This window comes from Pleurodeles waltl, chromosome 2_2, assembly GCF_031143425.1.
Source record: "Pleurodeles waltl isolate 20211129_DDA chromosome 2_2, aPleWal1.hap1.20221129, whole genome shotgun sequence".
Taxonomy (NCBI): Eukaryota; Metazoa; Chordata; class Amphibia; order Caudata; family Salamandridae; genus Pleurodeles; species Pleurodeles waltl.
Genome location: NC_090439.1, coordinates 1,124,997,091 through 1,125,013,882, shown reverse-complemented (window position 1 = coordinate 1,125,013,882; position 16,792 = coordinate 1,124,997,091). Strand labels below are relative to the sequence as shown.

Sequence of the window (16,792 nt, the reverse complement as noted above, 5' to 3'; positions counted from 1 at the left end):
GAACTTCTGGCTGGGTGGGAGAGGGGGGCCCTCAATGTACTTTGCCCGGGAGACCGCTCACGTTTTGTTACACCACTGGGTGTACAATCTACAAACAAACCTCCCCGGAACATGAGACCTCCTTTCACACCAGACCCTCATCCTTTACTTTTTAAATCTATCACATCTATTATAAGATTCATTGATCCAGTTTAGGAACATCTTTGTCCTCTGCAGTTATCTCCTCCAAAGATAGTCTTGAAGATGTCTACAGTGACTTCTTCCATGCAGGTTCACTCCTGAAAGAAGGGATGATAGATCTCTGTTGCGGTTGAGATTTTCCTTTTCCGGCACAGACAATACCCATTCATCACTCATGGCCACATCACCGGCAGCATTCCTTCTCATGCATCCCCTTTGGATGATCTGAATCCTTTCAACTGCACTATCAAGAAGAACACAACAAAACATGCATCTGCTTCAAGCCGAAATTCTATTCTAGGATGCAAAGGGAAGTTATAGAATGGATTCCAGATTCCCATCAAAATCTAGAATTCTATTTTGTTTTTCTTATGAAAAATAAGTTAACGAATACTCCAATAAATCAACATTTCATTTCAAACTGTCATTGCAGCCGTGAGGGTATTTGCGTTCACGTCTCCATTCATGCCAAACATTGAAAATGTGCGTTTCAAAGAGGACGACTGCCATTGGCAATTGAAGGTAATCCCATTCTGACATAAGTTGGCTCCAAGTATTTTCACGAAGTGCATGGTACCAGTGGCAGCCTACCTCAGGCACCATGATCATCAGGTCGTCCCCTACTTGACAACTGGTTAAGAAACGGAAATTCAAACCACTCTGCCACAGCATCTACTCAGCCTTGCCTATAGCTCTTCAAAGAGCTGGGCCTTTCCATCAACCAAGGAGAATCATTGTTGATTCAAGACAGGGAAATAGACAGGCTGCGGTGATTACACAATTTGGCCGATCAAGTACAAGGGAAGCACAGTGTGACAGTTCACCATTCCACATGCCGACTAGGATTGATGTCCTCTTGCATCCCTTTGGTACCATTTTGTCACCTGCTTATGAAACTATTGTAACAGGAACTAAACAACTAATGGGCACAGGTGGAACGCTCATTTGACGAGATCACCATCAATCAAAACATGATAGCAGCATCACCTTGATGGACCTTGAGATAAACATAAGATTCGTGTTCCATCAGGACTCTCTAAACTTTGTGATGAACACCGATGCATCCATGAAGGGTTGAGTAGCACATCTCCAGGACTTAACTATCAGTGGTAGTTAACAACGCCCCCACATGAATGCAAGAAATCTGAGCCATCAGACAGGTCATAGTCATTCCTAGAAAGAATAAAGGCTTCCTTGGTTGTGGTTCCAACAGATACCAGTACCTCAGTGTTTTATATTACCAGAGGGAGGAAAGGAGTCACATGTTCTCTTAATGGAAGCCCAGAGTATGAAGGAAGTGGGCAGTTCAGAACCAAGTTTCATTAACTGCAGAACACCAGATGCAGGCAACGACTTGACAGACGCGCTCGGCCAGTGTGCAGGAGTATTACATAAATAGGACTTGAACCTAGATCATTTGAACAAGATCTTCCACTGCTGGAGTAAGCCCAACCTTGATCTCTTCTCCACCATCAGCTGCAGATGCCAGTACTGGGTCAGCAGGCACTGTCAGAGATTTTCAGGAATACATTTTGGATAGCAAGGTCAGGCACCTTTACCTGCCCTTTTTTCTGCTTCACTTCCCCCTCATGGACTGATCAAAGAGTTCTCCAAGGTTCACTTCAGAGTTTTCCCCCGTTTAAAGCATCCTCCAGTTTCATTGCAGCTAAAGCCTTCCTCTCTCAACTGGTGAGATGACATTTGAGCTGACCCACAATTCCTAAATAAAGTACATCTCAGAAGATTGCTCTTCAGCTACCATTACCATCAGCAAGAACAGTTAGTGAAATACAGGCTTTCACAATAAACAAACAATTTCTCAAAGTTCGCAAAGCTTGACTCGCATGGAGAAAGAACGCCTGCTGTTATTGTTTGGTATTTTTAGGGTCGAGCCTACGCTAACATGCGCTTGCGCATGCGTATCGCTTGCGAGACGCTTTAGGAGTTAGAAAAGGGCTCGGAGCCCTGTTGACGTCACGTCAGTGTCTTTCATCACTTATGTGGGTAGCAGTGTTTACAAACTGTTTTGCTGTGTTTAACATTATGCTTCTATGGTGATGTTACTTTGGGACTCCCAGCTCAACGATGGTGATGATTGAAGCATATGGTCTTTACAAAATACCAAAGCTTGAGCAATATTTTTTACAAATACATAACTGTTTTCTTTTGTGGTCCAAATCGTCGACTTTGCTATGTCACATATATAAAATCTGCTGTTGATACAAAATATCAGTTATAGCCAGAGTTTCCAAAGGTTCATAATGTTTTCTTTAGTTTGATCTTGCAGATGGTGGTGACTTAGGTAAAGCTTTATTATTAAAAGGAGTGCACATGGTTTTACTTGCATTATTGTATTGTAGAGACATTGGTGGGTTTCTATGCTGATTGCTGGCCAAAGTTGACTTATGTGAAAACACTGTTTACTATATTTACGTTAGTTCTTCTATATTTTATTGGTGTAAGATAGATTTAAGTGAAAACTGGACAGTGTATAAGCCGAACCATGTGTCACTTTGATTTTTATTTACAGAGAAAACCGAGAGACCTCCAACCACATGATCGCAGCCACCCTGGCTTCTGAGGGAGTCATCCGCTAACCGGAGACACTGGAAAGGACCAATGCTAACCAAGCACATCAGGGATTTTGGTAATCGGCAACATCTGGACGGGTACAGCCCTCTGGATCTTGGGCATCAGCTGGTGCCGGCCATAGTGCCCAGGGCACTGTGTACCATTTGGCGCAGGTCGCCTCAGGACACCATCCTTCAGGAAAGGACATGCTCTTGGGTTAACACAGCCTCACGACTGGTCTTGTGCCCTCCAGGGGTTTCATTGCTACTTCACAGAGACTGGCAGGGTGAGGGAATGTAGCAGGCCCTGTGAAGGTGTGTGCGGCACACAGGTGTGAGTGTTGCAGAATGAGGGGGGGAGAGCATGCATGAGTAAGCATGTTAGGTCATGTATGAGAGGACATGCGATCGAGCATGCACAAACGTTTGAGACACCATAGTACACAAAGACTGCTCGGTGTTATCCAGCGGATGAGTATGAGCACTGAGAAAAGGGCATAAACAGAAACGACCCTTTTTCAGAACATGTGCCTTGATTCTGAGATGACAAAACCCTTAGAAAGCTCTGTGGGAAATGTGTGGGAATGACTGGAGAGTGATTCTGCTCTGTTGCGTGTCACTTGGTAGCTCATTACATTTCGTTTCCACACCTCATCATTGAAATGATGTGCAGTGAAAGCAGAGTGCATGAATAAGGATGGACACATGGCTGTCCAACGAGACGACAGATTTGTGTGGTGTGATGGCGATAGACCGGGATAAATGCGCACCTGAACTGCGTTAAATAGAGAGAGGGGTGGGGTGATGGGGTGAGGGATGAAAATGTAGCTTGCAGGACGGACAATGAAAGGGAAGGTTACAACGAGAGCAGGAGTGGAAGAGGAAAATACTGGGTACCTTGGAGGAGAAACTAAAATGAGAGCAGAAGGCAAGTAGAGATGAGCCATCTGCAGGGACTTTATGGGGCTCTGCTCAACAGAGATTGCGTTTAGTGGATGTTGTAGTTATATTTTCTGTGTGTGTGGAATTCATTTGTCGCTGTGGTGTATGACGTACATGTTTGAGTGTGTGCTGGTGTACAGGTGTGATTGTGTGTGTTCTGCTTCCTTCTACCCTTGTTGGATGGTTAATCTGAGCCCATTGGAGGGCAGGACAGTGATCTTCTCCATGAGGACATTCTTCAGACATTTTTGCAAGCAGCTGTCAGTGGCCGCCAGGCTGTTTCTCGAGCAGGCACTATAGCCGACAAGATGGTCTGTGCCCACATCACCAAGACTCACTGTGAATAGCGGCACCTGATGAAGAGCTGTTTTCTGTGGCTATGGTCAGTGAGTGGCCAAAAAAATCCCCTTTTCCTCTCCCTTCTCCAGCTTCCAAGGTGCTCAGGAGTGATGCACACTAGTGTAAAACTACACCACCTGTCTTTGGTTTCTAGGGGCTTGTCAGAAGACCCTGTCCCGGTTAGAGGTTAGATCCACAGGCATGAACAACCACATCAGTTTGCATATGAACAGTTGTGGGGAGACTAGACTTTTACTCCTCAGGCATTAAATGTGCTCAGCAATATAATAGTAAGAAATGGTCTTCTTCTGACAGATAGGCGAGGACCCTCTTCAGACTTCTACATGAGATGAGGACCCTTAAAAGACTTAATAAAGCAGTTTTTAAGCATTGGATGATCACCACTTGCAGATTTGTATGCGAAAGACTGTTCCAGTGGATGGATCAATTCTTGTTCACTCAACAGATAAGGGTCTTTGTCAAGCAGGGGCATACTGCTTATCTTCATACTTCAAGCAAGTGCCTTTCTGCAGGGAGGATGGACTATTCTAGGCATGGGAAGTATGGGTCTGTATCAGGCAGGAGGAACAGTTATCCATTGATACATGAGGAAGGGGGGCCTGTGAGGAAAAAGGAGAGACTGTCCATGACCCCCTGAAGTGGGAGCCCTTGTCAGGCAGGGGAAAGTTCTGTTCTCACCACAAAGGCAAGGAGGTTTGTCAAGCTTGGTGTTTGGCAGATCTTTGCACATGCAAGTGAAACCCTCATCTAGCACATGGATAGAGCACCATTTTGAGACAATATCAAGTACGCAGAACTTGAAATTCACTTTGCCCGTTGCCATGGTTGCAAAACCAATGTGGACAGGGAAATTATTATAGAATGACTCGGTATCAATTACTTCAGTACTCTGAATGCACCTAATCCTGTGCTAGATTTAAGAGTAACTTAATTCCTGGGGAGCAGCACTCCTGCAAAATACTTCCTCTTTTACTGGGCATTAATGGTTCAGCTTCACCTGAAAGGGTTATTCCATTCTTTGAACAGTGAGATCCCTTTGAGGTCATGTTGGACACGCACATTGTGCTGGAAAAGGTGAAACGGCAAAGCTGGTAATTATGCAATAGTCGACGCGAGACTAGGAGACACTGAGGACATTTTTAATGCATTCATTGGTTTTTACCCACGAGGTGTGTATGCTGGAACTGCAGCTCGTATCCTCAAACGTTCACTCAAATGTGTTTGGCTCTTGGCCTACCTCCTACTTGGGGTATTAAACCCTGGAGAGAGTGCGTCTGCAATTGTCAACAGAAAGTATGACGTCATGGCATGAAGTTTGACGCATTTAATTTACTTTTATCTCCACCACAGCTTTCATCACCCCACCAAAGTACCTACTAGCCCAAGTCCAAAAACAACTCATTAACGCCGAGGCTACTGCATCTCCAAGGAACACAACTATTTATTGCCCCATGGCTGTTTCTACCACTTATCCCCCAGCCAGCAATAGTCCTCAGCTGGGTGGATCAGTGGGCTCTGCAAACCTCCTAGCTCTCTCTGTATCTTCCCACCTCTGCACTTCTGGGTCCCTAATATTGGGCCCATGCCTACAAAGCAATGCAAACACCCACTCAGCTCGTCCCCATTCACTTCTGTATGCACCTATCCGTACTGTATGACACGCTAACGCCATGCTAGATCCTGTATTTTACCAGAATGTAGCAGAATGTACTGTAATTAAACAATGTTTATACAATGTGCTATGTACAATAAAGTTTAGGATTTTTTTACACTCACCACCTGTCCCTATATTTATTGACTTTTATTGTAAAGGCTTCCCAGTACCTTCAGGCCTCTGCTTGCAATACCTTACTCCACTTGTCTCAGTTATTATCTGTTTTTCCTTTCTATTGCTTTCCATTCACTCCACAGTTATCCTATAGGCAGAGGAACCATAATACCCCATCTCCAACCCATGCTTATTCACTTAATAAAATTATGTGATCCTTGTTTATCGTTTGTGTTTTTTGATAGAGCCTTCTAACTGCAAATTCCTGACTTTTTCAATAGCCCCAGGCATTAGATTGGATCCAGAAACTTTTGCATAGCAATATCCTCTAGCGTCAGCAGGTGTCGTTGTGCAACGTCATGTTCCCTCGTATCGCTCTCTCTTTTGTGTGGATGTGATGTCAGCCACTATATATTTATATATATATATATATATATATATATATCTGATAGAGACTTCTAGTTGCAGATTTCTTACCTTACAATTTACCCAGGCGTCAGACTGGTTCTGGAGAATTTTTCTTCCAGCAGTACCCCTGCACGCCATTAGGTGGCGTCGGTCGACTCCGTTGGCGTCGTGGTTGCCGTGATGACATTGCGGTCGTATATAGGTGCCAACCCGCGCACTGACGTCAGTTCTTTTCCTTCCCCACCAGCCTACAAGCAGATCCAGAGAACAGCTACCCCAGTCATTTTTTGACTAACTGCGACATTTTGTCTAATTTGTTTTTGACAAGTTTTGATGTGTCGAGGGATGCCTCGTAAGACCGGGTTTAAGCCCTGTTACTCCTGTCACTGCATGATGTCGGTGATGGATCTGCACCTTGTGTGCCTTTTTGGAGCACGACCACGACCCGAAGTCGTGCTCCGAGTGTCAGGCCATGAACCTGAAACCTTTGAGGCCCTGAAGCTCATGGCTGCCAGACACTCAACTCTGCGTCGTTCGCGGTCGAGAGGAAGGTCAGTAGATCGATCTCAGAGTCACCACCATTCTTCTTCGTCCAAGTCATATGGACATTCGGGTAAGAAGAAGAAGAAGTCGAAGAAGGTGAAGCATTCTTCGACTTCGCCCCGTCGCTCACATGGCGCAATGCGGGAAGAGCGTTGACGCTCTAGGCCTCCATCTTCGAGCCTCAGTCTGGGTTCGCTCTGTGCCTCCCCGAATTCCCGGGAGCCGGGGCTACCCCTGCCCAACTAAAGGAGTTCTGTGAGGTCATGCGCCTCATATTTGGGCAGCTCGACCCATCCTCGGCGCCTTCGGGCCCAGGGGAGTCAATGAGGGCTCCCTCGGGTTCAAAGTTGGCGACTTCGGTCCCGACTCCGGAGGGCACCCCAGGATCTGCTTCCGGATCCGTCCCAACGCCTGTCATGCCAACGAGACCTTCCCCGGCGTCGGGTCAGATTTTGATGCTCCCCGCGCCGATTGGGCCCTCAATCGACGTTGACCCTATACTCATTCTCGACAACCCGTAGCTGGAACGATGTCGCTCGACAACTATTCCTTTTTCCATGGGCTCTACGGTGCCCAGGATTGATTCTGAACCCTATTACTATGGGTACGGATACGGGGATAGTGTAGAGGGGTCGCTGGACCCTTTAGAAGACCAGCTTGAGCCTGAACTGGACTGGGTACAGGATTTGGGTTGCCAGTGGGTTGGACACCTCGCCTGACACTGGCATGCTCTCTTCCCGTACCATGGCTATGGAGGAGGGAGCGTCTTATTCTATGGTGGTGAGAAGGGCGGCTGAGGTTTTGAACCTCGGGCTTCCTTTTGTAGAGGTCAGGTCTAACTTCCTGACCGAAGTGCTTCAGCCTGGGGCCTCCAACTCAAAACCCCTTCTTCCTTTCAACGAAGCGCTTACGGCCATCCTACTGGGGACCTGGTCCAAACCCAGCACAGGGGCTCCTGTGAATAGGACGATTGCCCGCCGCCATCGGCCTGCGCCGAATGATCCAAATTTCCTTACCCAACACCCTATGCCTGAGAGCCTTGTAATCCAGGCTTCTTCATCCTCTGGTGCATTCCCTACCACTCCCCCGGACAGGGAATCAAAAAGACTGGACAACTTAGGGAAGAAGATGTTTTCTTTTGACAGTCTAGCGCTGCGGTCTGTGAACACCGCATGCCTTTTGGGCCGCTATTCCCATACTCTCTGGGATACAGTCACGCAAGTGCTGCCCCAAGTTCTGGAAGAGGCCCAGAATGTTCTCTTCCAAGCCATGACCGACGGGAGAGACGCAGTCAAGTTCATGATCCGTGTGGACTGGATACGACCGACTCACTAGGCAGATCAGTTGCATTGACAGTGGCACTGTGACGCCACGCCTGGTTGAGGACGTCTGGCTTTTCAGGGGATGTCCAGCAATCTTTCATGGACATGCCCTTTGATGGCACTCGTCTCTTTGGAGACAAGGTGGACTCAGTGCTCGAGCGCTTTAAGGATTCCTGGGCTTCGGGTCGGTCCCTTGACCTCGCAGTTGCTCCTCGCCCCCCCTTGGTCTACCTCTCGTGCCTTTCATGGCTACGGAAGGGGCACCCAACCATGTCCATTTCCACCGGGCCACCGACCCACGCATGCTGCACAGCCCCTGTGTGGTCGCGGGATCCACCGAGCTCATGGATCAGGGAGTCAGCGGGCTGCCCAGTCCACCCCTGCCCCCTACTCTGCCTCAAAATCTTCCTAGTCCGTTGGGACATCCGGGTCCAGTTGGCAGCAGAATTCACCATCATCTGCCCCACTGGGAAACCATTACCATGGACAGGTGGGTTTTACAGATCGTCCGAAGGGCCTACTCCCTCCCCTTTGAGACTTCTCCTACAGCCATGCCACCATCATTCGATCACCTGTCGGAGGATCATTTGGCACTTCTCAGCAAGGAAGTCAAGGCTCTTCTGGCCAAGGGAGCCATAGAGAGGGTCCCTGTGCCAGAAGTAGGTTGTGATTGCTATTTCTGCTACTTTCTGGTGCCCAAAAAGGGCAAGGGCCTTTGCCCTATCCTAGATCTCCAGTCCCTCAATCTCTTCCTCAAGAAGGAGAAGTTCAAGATGTTAACCTTGGCTCAGGCCCTTTCTGCCCTGGACCCTGGAGAGTGGATGGTTGTGTTGGACTTGCAGGACACCTATTTCCATATTCCCATCCTGCTGGCCCGTGATTCGTGATAGGTCAGGAGCACTTTCAGTTCACAGTGCTTCCCTTTAGCATTACCAGTGCCCTTCTGGTGTTCACGAAAGTGATGGTAGTGGTTGCAGCTCATCTGCGTAGGTTAGGGACCCAGTCTTCCCCTACCTCGACGACTGGCTGTTGAAGGCGGACACGGCCCAGAAAGTTGTCTCCCACCTCCAGACTACGTCGAACCTCCTGCATTCGTTGGGGTTCACTATCAACGTGCCGAAGTCACACCTGACTCCCTCTCAGATGCTACCTTTCATCTGAGCAGTTCTGGACACAATGCATTTGCGGGCTTATCCTCCCGAAAAGCAAGTCCAGGCTATGATACCGATGTTTCAGCCTCTATCCTGGATTTTGGTGAGAACGACTCTGAGGCTGCTGGGCCTCATGGCCTCCTGCATCCTGCTGGTCCAACATGCCAGATGGCATATGCAGGCTTTGCAGTGGGACCTGAAGTTCCAGTGGGCGCAGCATAAGAGGAATCTCTCCGAAATGGTTCAGATCTCAGAGGGAACTGTGAAAGACCTGCAGTGGTGGTTGTCGAATCCAGATTGGGTCAATGGCAGATGCCTCCCCCTTCCCCAACCAGATCTCACAGTAGTGACAGATGCATCACTCCTGGAATGGGGCGGACACATGGGAGGGGCAGAGATCAGAGGCCTCCGGTCTCCGGCGGAGTCGGGCTCCACATCAACCTTATGGAGCTCCGTGCAATCCAACTTGCATTGAAAACATTCCTTACCTCTCAAAGCGAAAGTGGTGCAGGTGTTCAACAACAACACCACCACCATGTGGTACTGCAGCAAGCAGGGCGGAGTTGGGTTGTGGACCCTTTGTCAAGAGGCTCTTCACTTCTGGACATGTCTGGAACACAAGGGCATCTCCCTGGTGGTTCAACCTCTGGCGGGCTCTCTGGACGCCAGAGCAGATTAACTCAGCCGTCGATGCGTAGTCGAACACGAATGGCATCCCCATCCAGAGGTAGCGCAAGGTCTCTTTCAGCAGTGGTGAGAGCCTTGGTTAGATCTGTTCACCTCTGCAGAGAGCGCGCAATGTCAGCTGTTTTGTGTGTTGAAGTTTCCAAGGGGGCACTCTCTCGGCTACGCTTTTCGTCATGAGTGGAACTCAGGCCTCCTGTACGCCTTCCTGCCAATACCACTTCTGCCCAGAGTTCTGAAGAAGATCAGGCAAGACCGGGCCCAAGTTATCTTGGTGGCTCCGGACTGGGCACAAAGAGTCTGGTATCCCGAGCTCTTGAGCATGGCTATCGATCCTCCGATCAGACTGCCCCATCGGGAGGATCTTCTGTCGCAGCAGCAGGGAACGGTTATCCACCCAAACATGTCCAGTTTCCGCCTCCTTGCATGGAGATTGAGCAGCACACTGAGGCGCCTGCTTGGCTGATACGGTTCTCCCCTTCAATTAAGCCCTCACCAGCATTCTCCTGGGTCAAACCCCGCACAGGGGCTCCTGTACATCGCATGATTATCCTACACCATTGGCCTGCCCTAGGAGATACAGCCTTCCTTCCCAGCGCCCCTGCGCTGAGAGCCTGTGTGCAGGCCTCAACAGCTAAGGTTAACCCAAATGTGTTTTCATGCACTCCACTAGAAAGGGAGTCCAAGAGGCAAGATACCTTTAAGAATCACTTTTTCCTTTTCCATCAGCCTAGCCATATTAGTGAACACTGCAATGCATTCAGCTACTTTCCATCCTTTCCAAGGAGCGCTGAGCCATCCTCAACCAAACCTTCAGGGTGCATTTCTGCAGTTCCCCATCAAGTGTGGCCTGGATACCAAGGACTTCCTGGGTAGGTCTATAGCCTCTACAGTGGCACTCGGTCGCCAAAACTGGTTGCAGTCCACAGGTTTCTCGGGGGATGTCCAATCGTATTTGATTGACATGCTCTTCATTTGCCCTGGCTTATTTGGTGACAAAGCTGAGCGCTTTAAGGAGAGCTGGGTCACCACCTGGTCACTCTGGCTTTCTCTAACTGCCTGGTCCCAGCAGCAGTCCTGTCGCCCCTACCAGTGATGTGATTGAGGCACTTATGGGTGCCCACAATACCAACTATACCCTGCAGTCCAGCAGACTAGCCAGTCCTTTTGTGGATGGGGTTGTGGATCCCAGAGAGGATGCTGGAGCCAGACGCAGTGTTCTGTGCAGTCCTCTATGCCTCTGGCTGCTGCAGCCTCTAAGCCTCTTTTAGTGCACCTTCATCCAGCACAGCCATTCCATTGGTGACAGGAGCAGACACCACCTACCCTAATGGTCTGCAATTACCTCTGACAAGTGGTGCTTCACATTGTGAAGAAGGGGTATTTCATTCCATTTGTGGAAACTTCTCTGCCTTTTCCACAATTCTAAGGGCAACTGATGGCGGACCACCTCTTCTTGCTTTGGCAGGAAGGACAAACTCTTCTGACCAAAGGAGTCATCGGAAGGGTGCCTGCACCAGAAATAGTGTGTTTTTGTTCTTCTGCTACTTTCCGGTGTTCAAAAAGGATATAAGCCTCTGACCTCAATTAAATCTGAACCCTTTTTACTGCCTTCTGAGGGACGAGAAATTCAAGGTGTTCACTTTGGCTTAGGTTCTGTCTGACATGGAGCATGGATGGTAACGCTGGACTTGCAGGATGTGTAATTCCACATCCCAGCCCTGCCGGCCCACAGGCAAGCAGTTCACGGTGGGCCACAGCATTTCCAATTGGTTGTGCTCCCTTTTTCCTTACTAGTTTCCCTTTGAGTGACCACAAGAGTGATGGCAGTGGTTGCAGCCCATCTGTAGAGATTGGAGATTCCAGTCTTTCACTACCTGAACAGCTGGTTGCTGAAGACGGGCTTGCCCCAGGCAGTTGTCACCCACCTTCAGCTCCACGTATCTGCCTTACAAATTTCAGCGATTGGTATATTCCTTATTAAAGCATCTATAGCCGCTTTCCCTCTAGTGGAATGAGCTTTAGGTCTACCGTACAGAAGTTTATTAGCTTTCTGGTAGCATTACAGAATGCAAGACACTATCCATCTGGATATACTGTGTTCAGATGTGGCTAAACGTGTACATTCCCTGCCATAGTTAACAAACAATTGGTCTGACTTGTGGATATTTTTTGTATTGTGCAGATAAAATGTTAAGACTCCCTTGACATCTAGAATATAGAGAGTACTTTCAGCTGGTGTAAAAAGGTGCTGAAAAAAAGCAGGCAAAATCTTTTTTTCTGATTAATGTGGAAATCCAAAGTCACTTTCAGTAAGATTTTCTTATGAGTCTTTATAACCACCTTATTACTTTGGAACACTGTGTGTGGTTCGTGAGAACATACCGTCTAAATCTCGCTAACCCTAAGAGCTGACGAGATAGTTAAAAGGAAAGCAGCTTTCCAAGAGAGGTGCTCCGTATTGGAGAGAACTTTTTTCAAGCTTTCTAACAAGTCCTTATGTCATAAGGACTCTTTCATAGCAACAAGACTGCTGGATTTGGGATGGCAGCACCTCTGCATTGAAGGCGATTGAGTCACTCCCACACCAGTTGGCAGCTGTCGGTCCAACCCTCCCAGCTCATTAGCAGCACCTTACCAAAACCCAACCGGTAAAGCTGATTTGTGGTAGCCTTGCATGGAACTCTGAAGACCCCTCAGGGAAATCGTGACGGATACAAGACTTACCCTTTTCTCTCCACGTACAAGTCTCTTACACACACATAGGCAAGAGAAGAGATGCAGGGCAGTTTCCAACACATCTAATGAAAAGATTGAAATTTATGAAAAAATGCATGAGCTGCAATGATTAAGATAAGGGAGGATAACAAAATCTGGATTGTGAAAATTAGAGATGCAAATATAAACAACCCCAACATATTGTCATAACTTGAGTATACAATTCCTACCTAAAAGCCTAATCTCTAGCTCCTAAGCAAGAGCATAGCAATGTAAGCCAAATCTGTCCATACAGTGTCCATGAGAAGCACACCCCACCCGTTACCTTGGTAGAAGGTCAGGCCACCAGTCTCCAGATCAGGATCCGTGGAGACACAAAGGCTGAGGTCAGCCAAAACCGGCATGCAGCATGGATGGAAATTCTGGCTGGAACCCCCCCCTCTAATGTCCTTTGTCCTATAAGATGTTTTTTTACGGGACATGTTTATGTTCATGCACAGAAGCCTAAAAGGTATATACCTAAGCACTGGACTGTTTATGCAGGCTTGGGGCCGGCAATACAAAATAGTATTCTGTTTGCCTTGCATTCCATTCTTTTGATTCTGAGGAAAAGAAAATGATGCAAAATATCCCCTCCATAGCACTGAAAATGACGCTTTCACAAAATACCAGCTGATAATGAAATTAAAACAATATCACTAAAGGTATTAGAAAAATAAAAGAAATAAAAACAACAGAGCATGGTAACTGTAAAAGGGCACAGACTGCAAGCCTAAGCTAAGCTATCACTGTGCCCAAGAAACTAACTAAAATGGACCCACAAGACCCTTCCCTATTGCCGTAACAAGGCTGCGAAAGTTCAAGCCCCAACGTTAAACATGCTTTAATAAAAGCATAAAAAACTCTAAAAGCATAGCTAAAAACATACATAAGAGACACATTTTGAAATCGACAAGTCAAGCAGGCCAACAGACAGGCCTGATTAAAAGGCAATTTGGTGTCACATTTTACTTTTTTTTAAAAGCCAATGGTCTTATTCGAACCGTAATCATGCTCTTGCAGGAAAATCTCAGAGTTCATCAAGGGAGATGAGACCAAATAAGATTCCACTTTGGCAGGTGACAAGTTGATCACTGTGTTGGCAGAAGGATCCACGGAACAGAAGTGTGCGTTAGCCTCCGGTGCAGAGTGAACTGCATAGGTAGCACTGTTCCTTGTGCCAGATGTCTTTGTAATCAGCAAATCCACAAGCAGTGGCTCACAGGATGCCTCACAAAACAACTGGAGTCTATAGGGGCCTATCCGTGAATGAACCCTTATCGAGAACATCAACCTATCTGTGTCCACAGGAGGTGCATGCTGCATGGCAAGACACACTATTGGTACACATTCAAAGCGGCATCATATGCAATGGAAGACTGGCTGGACACATGTCAAGACCGGTCTGAATGTCAAAGACCGAATTAGCTCCAGCTCTCCAAGCACGGAAGCTCCAAAATACCTCATCATACGTTCACGACACAGCTGGGCTGGTTGTAGCCCCATTACTTTGTTTCGCTGAGAGAGAACAGCCACTGCGTATCAAAAGTAGCAGCAGCAGAATTCCGCCAATTAATGCCAAAGTTGTAGGGATTGCCAAAGACACTCAAAAAGAGTGAGTGTATGACTGCAGGTATTACTCCAAACACGGTCCGGAAGGTGTTGACAAATCCCGAACCGGCAGCCTTAAAAAAGTGAGCAATCCCCACAGTATTCGATGCATTGAATATTCTGCTCACCAATTCTCCAGAATGCTTTGGGAAGTTGGTATTTAATAGGGATTGTATCCCGGCCGATGATCTTGCTATCTGGAGATTGTACATCTCTCTGGCTGATGTCAGGGCCTCATGTTTTTGGAACAATAGCGCCTTTAGGGCCTGATTACAACTTTGGAGGAAGGTGTTAATCCGTCCCAAAAGTGACGGATATACCACCAGCCGTATTACAAGTCCATTATATCCTATGGAACTCGTAATACGGCTGGTGGTATATCCGTCACATTTGGGACGGATTAACACCTCCTCCAAAGTTGTAATCAGGCCCTTAGTCTGCTGAGCTTGCTAAAATTTGCATTAGTAGTAGCAATGTGGGGTCCCAAGTCTGCCACTTTTATCTCTTGTGTGGGGGAGAATCGAACAAGTTACCATTTGAGTAACTGAAATCACTTAAGCGATTCCTGGCTTCATTCCGCAGCAGCTTTGATCGTTCAGAACCATATAACTTCAATTGAAAAGTATGTGAAATACTGGACGAATCAAAGAGATGGGAGTACCCTTAGGTAGCATGCCAAAGTTGCGACCTCCGCATTGCAAAGGCCGTACAAAGACACCTGCTTACAAATCATGGAATGACCAACAGTAGTCTCACATTCACTTCCACTAAGAAAGACCTATGTTTCACCATTCATACATTTGTAATCGAAAGGCAACTCACACACCTCGTGTATGTGACTGTCTCCAAGCCCCTCAAACCTGCCTACTGCAAAATGCTTTAAGCATTTTGTGAAAGGAAAGGTGGAAATGGGCAGATTTATTACTCCATGTATAAGACATACTGGTGAGGGGATTTCAGCTACAGTTAAATGCAACTTTTCTATTTTCTCAGTTTTAAGCATGATGTAACTTGCTTCTTTTTTAGCCATTATCTGTTGTTGTCTGGACAAATTAAAAGCAGCAAATAATTGAGTAACGTTAACATGCTTCAAAGTCACTTTTGAGAACCAGCAGTGTCCAACTTACCTGCATCATAGAACGCAGCTGGCTTTGTCCATGTTGTAAAAAAGATACATCATTCCGAGTGATATCAATTGCAGATGACACCATATTATTTAAGGTGTAAATTCTGTTGGACAAAGTGTTCATGCCATTTTCGACAACAGGTAAAGCCTTTTCCATGTTTTCCTTATCAGTCTGCCTTAAACATGCAGCAGCTTCCATCTGGGAAAGTTTCCTGATCTCGTTGAATACGGCATGTAGGAAATGCTTTGAGCGTGGCTTCCTGGGTCCTAACAGGAAATCTTGTAGAATGACTTCCTCAGACAGGAGGCTAAGGTGTTCTTTTACAGATCTTAGAGTGGAGGAAAATAGCCACTGTTGGCACAGTTTTCCCACACCATATGTAGTAATGGTACCTGAGTGTTGAGCCGAGACAAAGTGAGGATCTGGCCGGCTTGCTCTGAAACCCCCAGAGGAATTAACAAAACGTACCCGACACTCAATTGTGTCCATTGGCCACTGTAACCATCTGCAGGGACTCGAAACTGAGGAATTAAAGGTACCATTCTGAACCCAAGCAGTTAGTTGTTATTCTGCAAAAATGTTTGCCAATTGTGAAATTTAGCAGGAGAAGGGATAGTGGGTGCATTCAATTATTTTATCTTTGCTAACCCCAAACAGGATGTTTGCTGGATGGTGTCATTTAAAAATATAATTTGTAAAGGAATAAGGCATGCTATAAACAAAGCTTCCGTACCCTGCATTTGCCAATCTTTTGTTTCCCATACACTTTTTCGGTTCAAAAGTATTTTTCCAATACTCCTAGCCTTCCAAAGCAAGACGGGAAGCAAAGGAATCTGAGTAGATTAATTTTGTGTCAGTGAGCAATAATTTTCTCATTCTGGAAGGCAACAATTTAAAATAATAGGCAGCATTGCTGGTGCAATGCCCAGTAAAATACATAAACTTATTTACATATGTTTTGGGACTTCCCACAGGAGGTGTCGAACAAGGTTCCCACTGTGTGTAATAATAAACTGATCTTGGAGCACTGGTTCCGTGCAGAAAGGAATGTCTGTAACGGTGATAACAAAACATTTCCCCATAACTCACTGTGTTCATATACACATATTCAGTTTCATATACAGTGTAATATTGAAGCTCAGACAGTTGTTTTAACATCCCAGACACCAGAAACAATACGAGATGTAATTACATCACTCACTGAAACTTTTAACAGATATATAAACTGCATGACCTCAGTAGGACCGTATATGTCAAATGGTACTTTATCCCACACAATCCTATCTGGAATAGGAACTGCTGAAATGTTCACAAGGGACAAGTCTCTTCAGATGTTGTGGAGAGATAGGTAAGGTGTCAAAACCTCATC

General features: G+C 46.7%; 1 protein-coding gene across 3 annotated transcripts in view; it reads left to right on the top strand.

Annotated features, from left to right (window-relative positions):
- Positions 1 to 5,827, top strand: part of LOC138282926 (microtubule-actin cross-linking factor 1, isoforms 6/7-like) — a 533,430-nt gene extending 527,603 nt beyond the window's left edge. For all 3 annotated transcript variants that reach the window (XM_069220983.1, XM_069220984.1, XM_069220985.1), the window contains exon 40: positions 2,711 to 5,827. In XM_069220983.1, the coding sequence (XP_069077084.1) occupies positions 2,711 to 2,739 (29 nt within the window). In that variant the 3' untranslated portion in view covers positions 2,740 to 5,827. The remainder of the gene's footprint in view (positions 1 to 2,710) is intronic.
- The last annotated feature ends 10,965 nt before the right edge of the window (positions 5,828 to 16,792 follow it).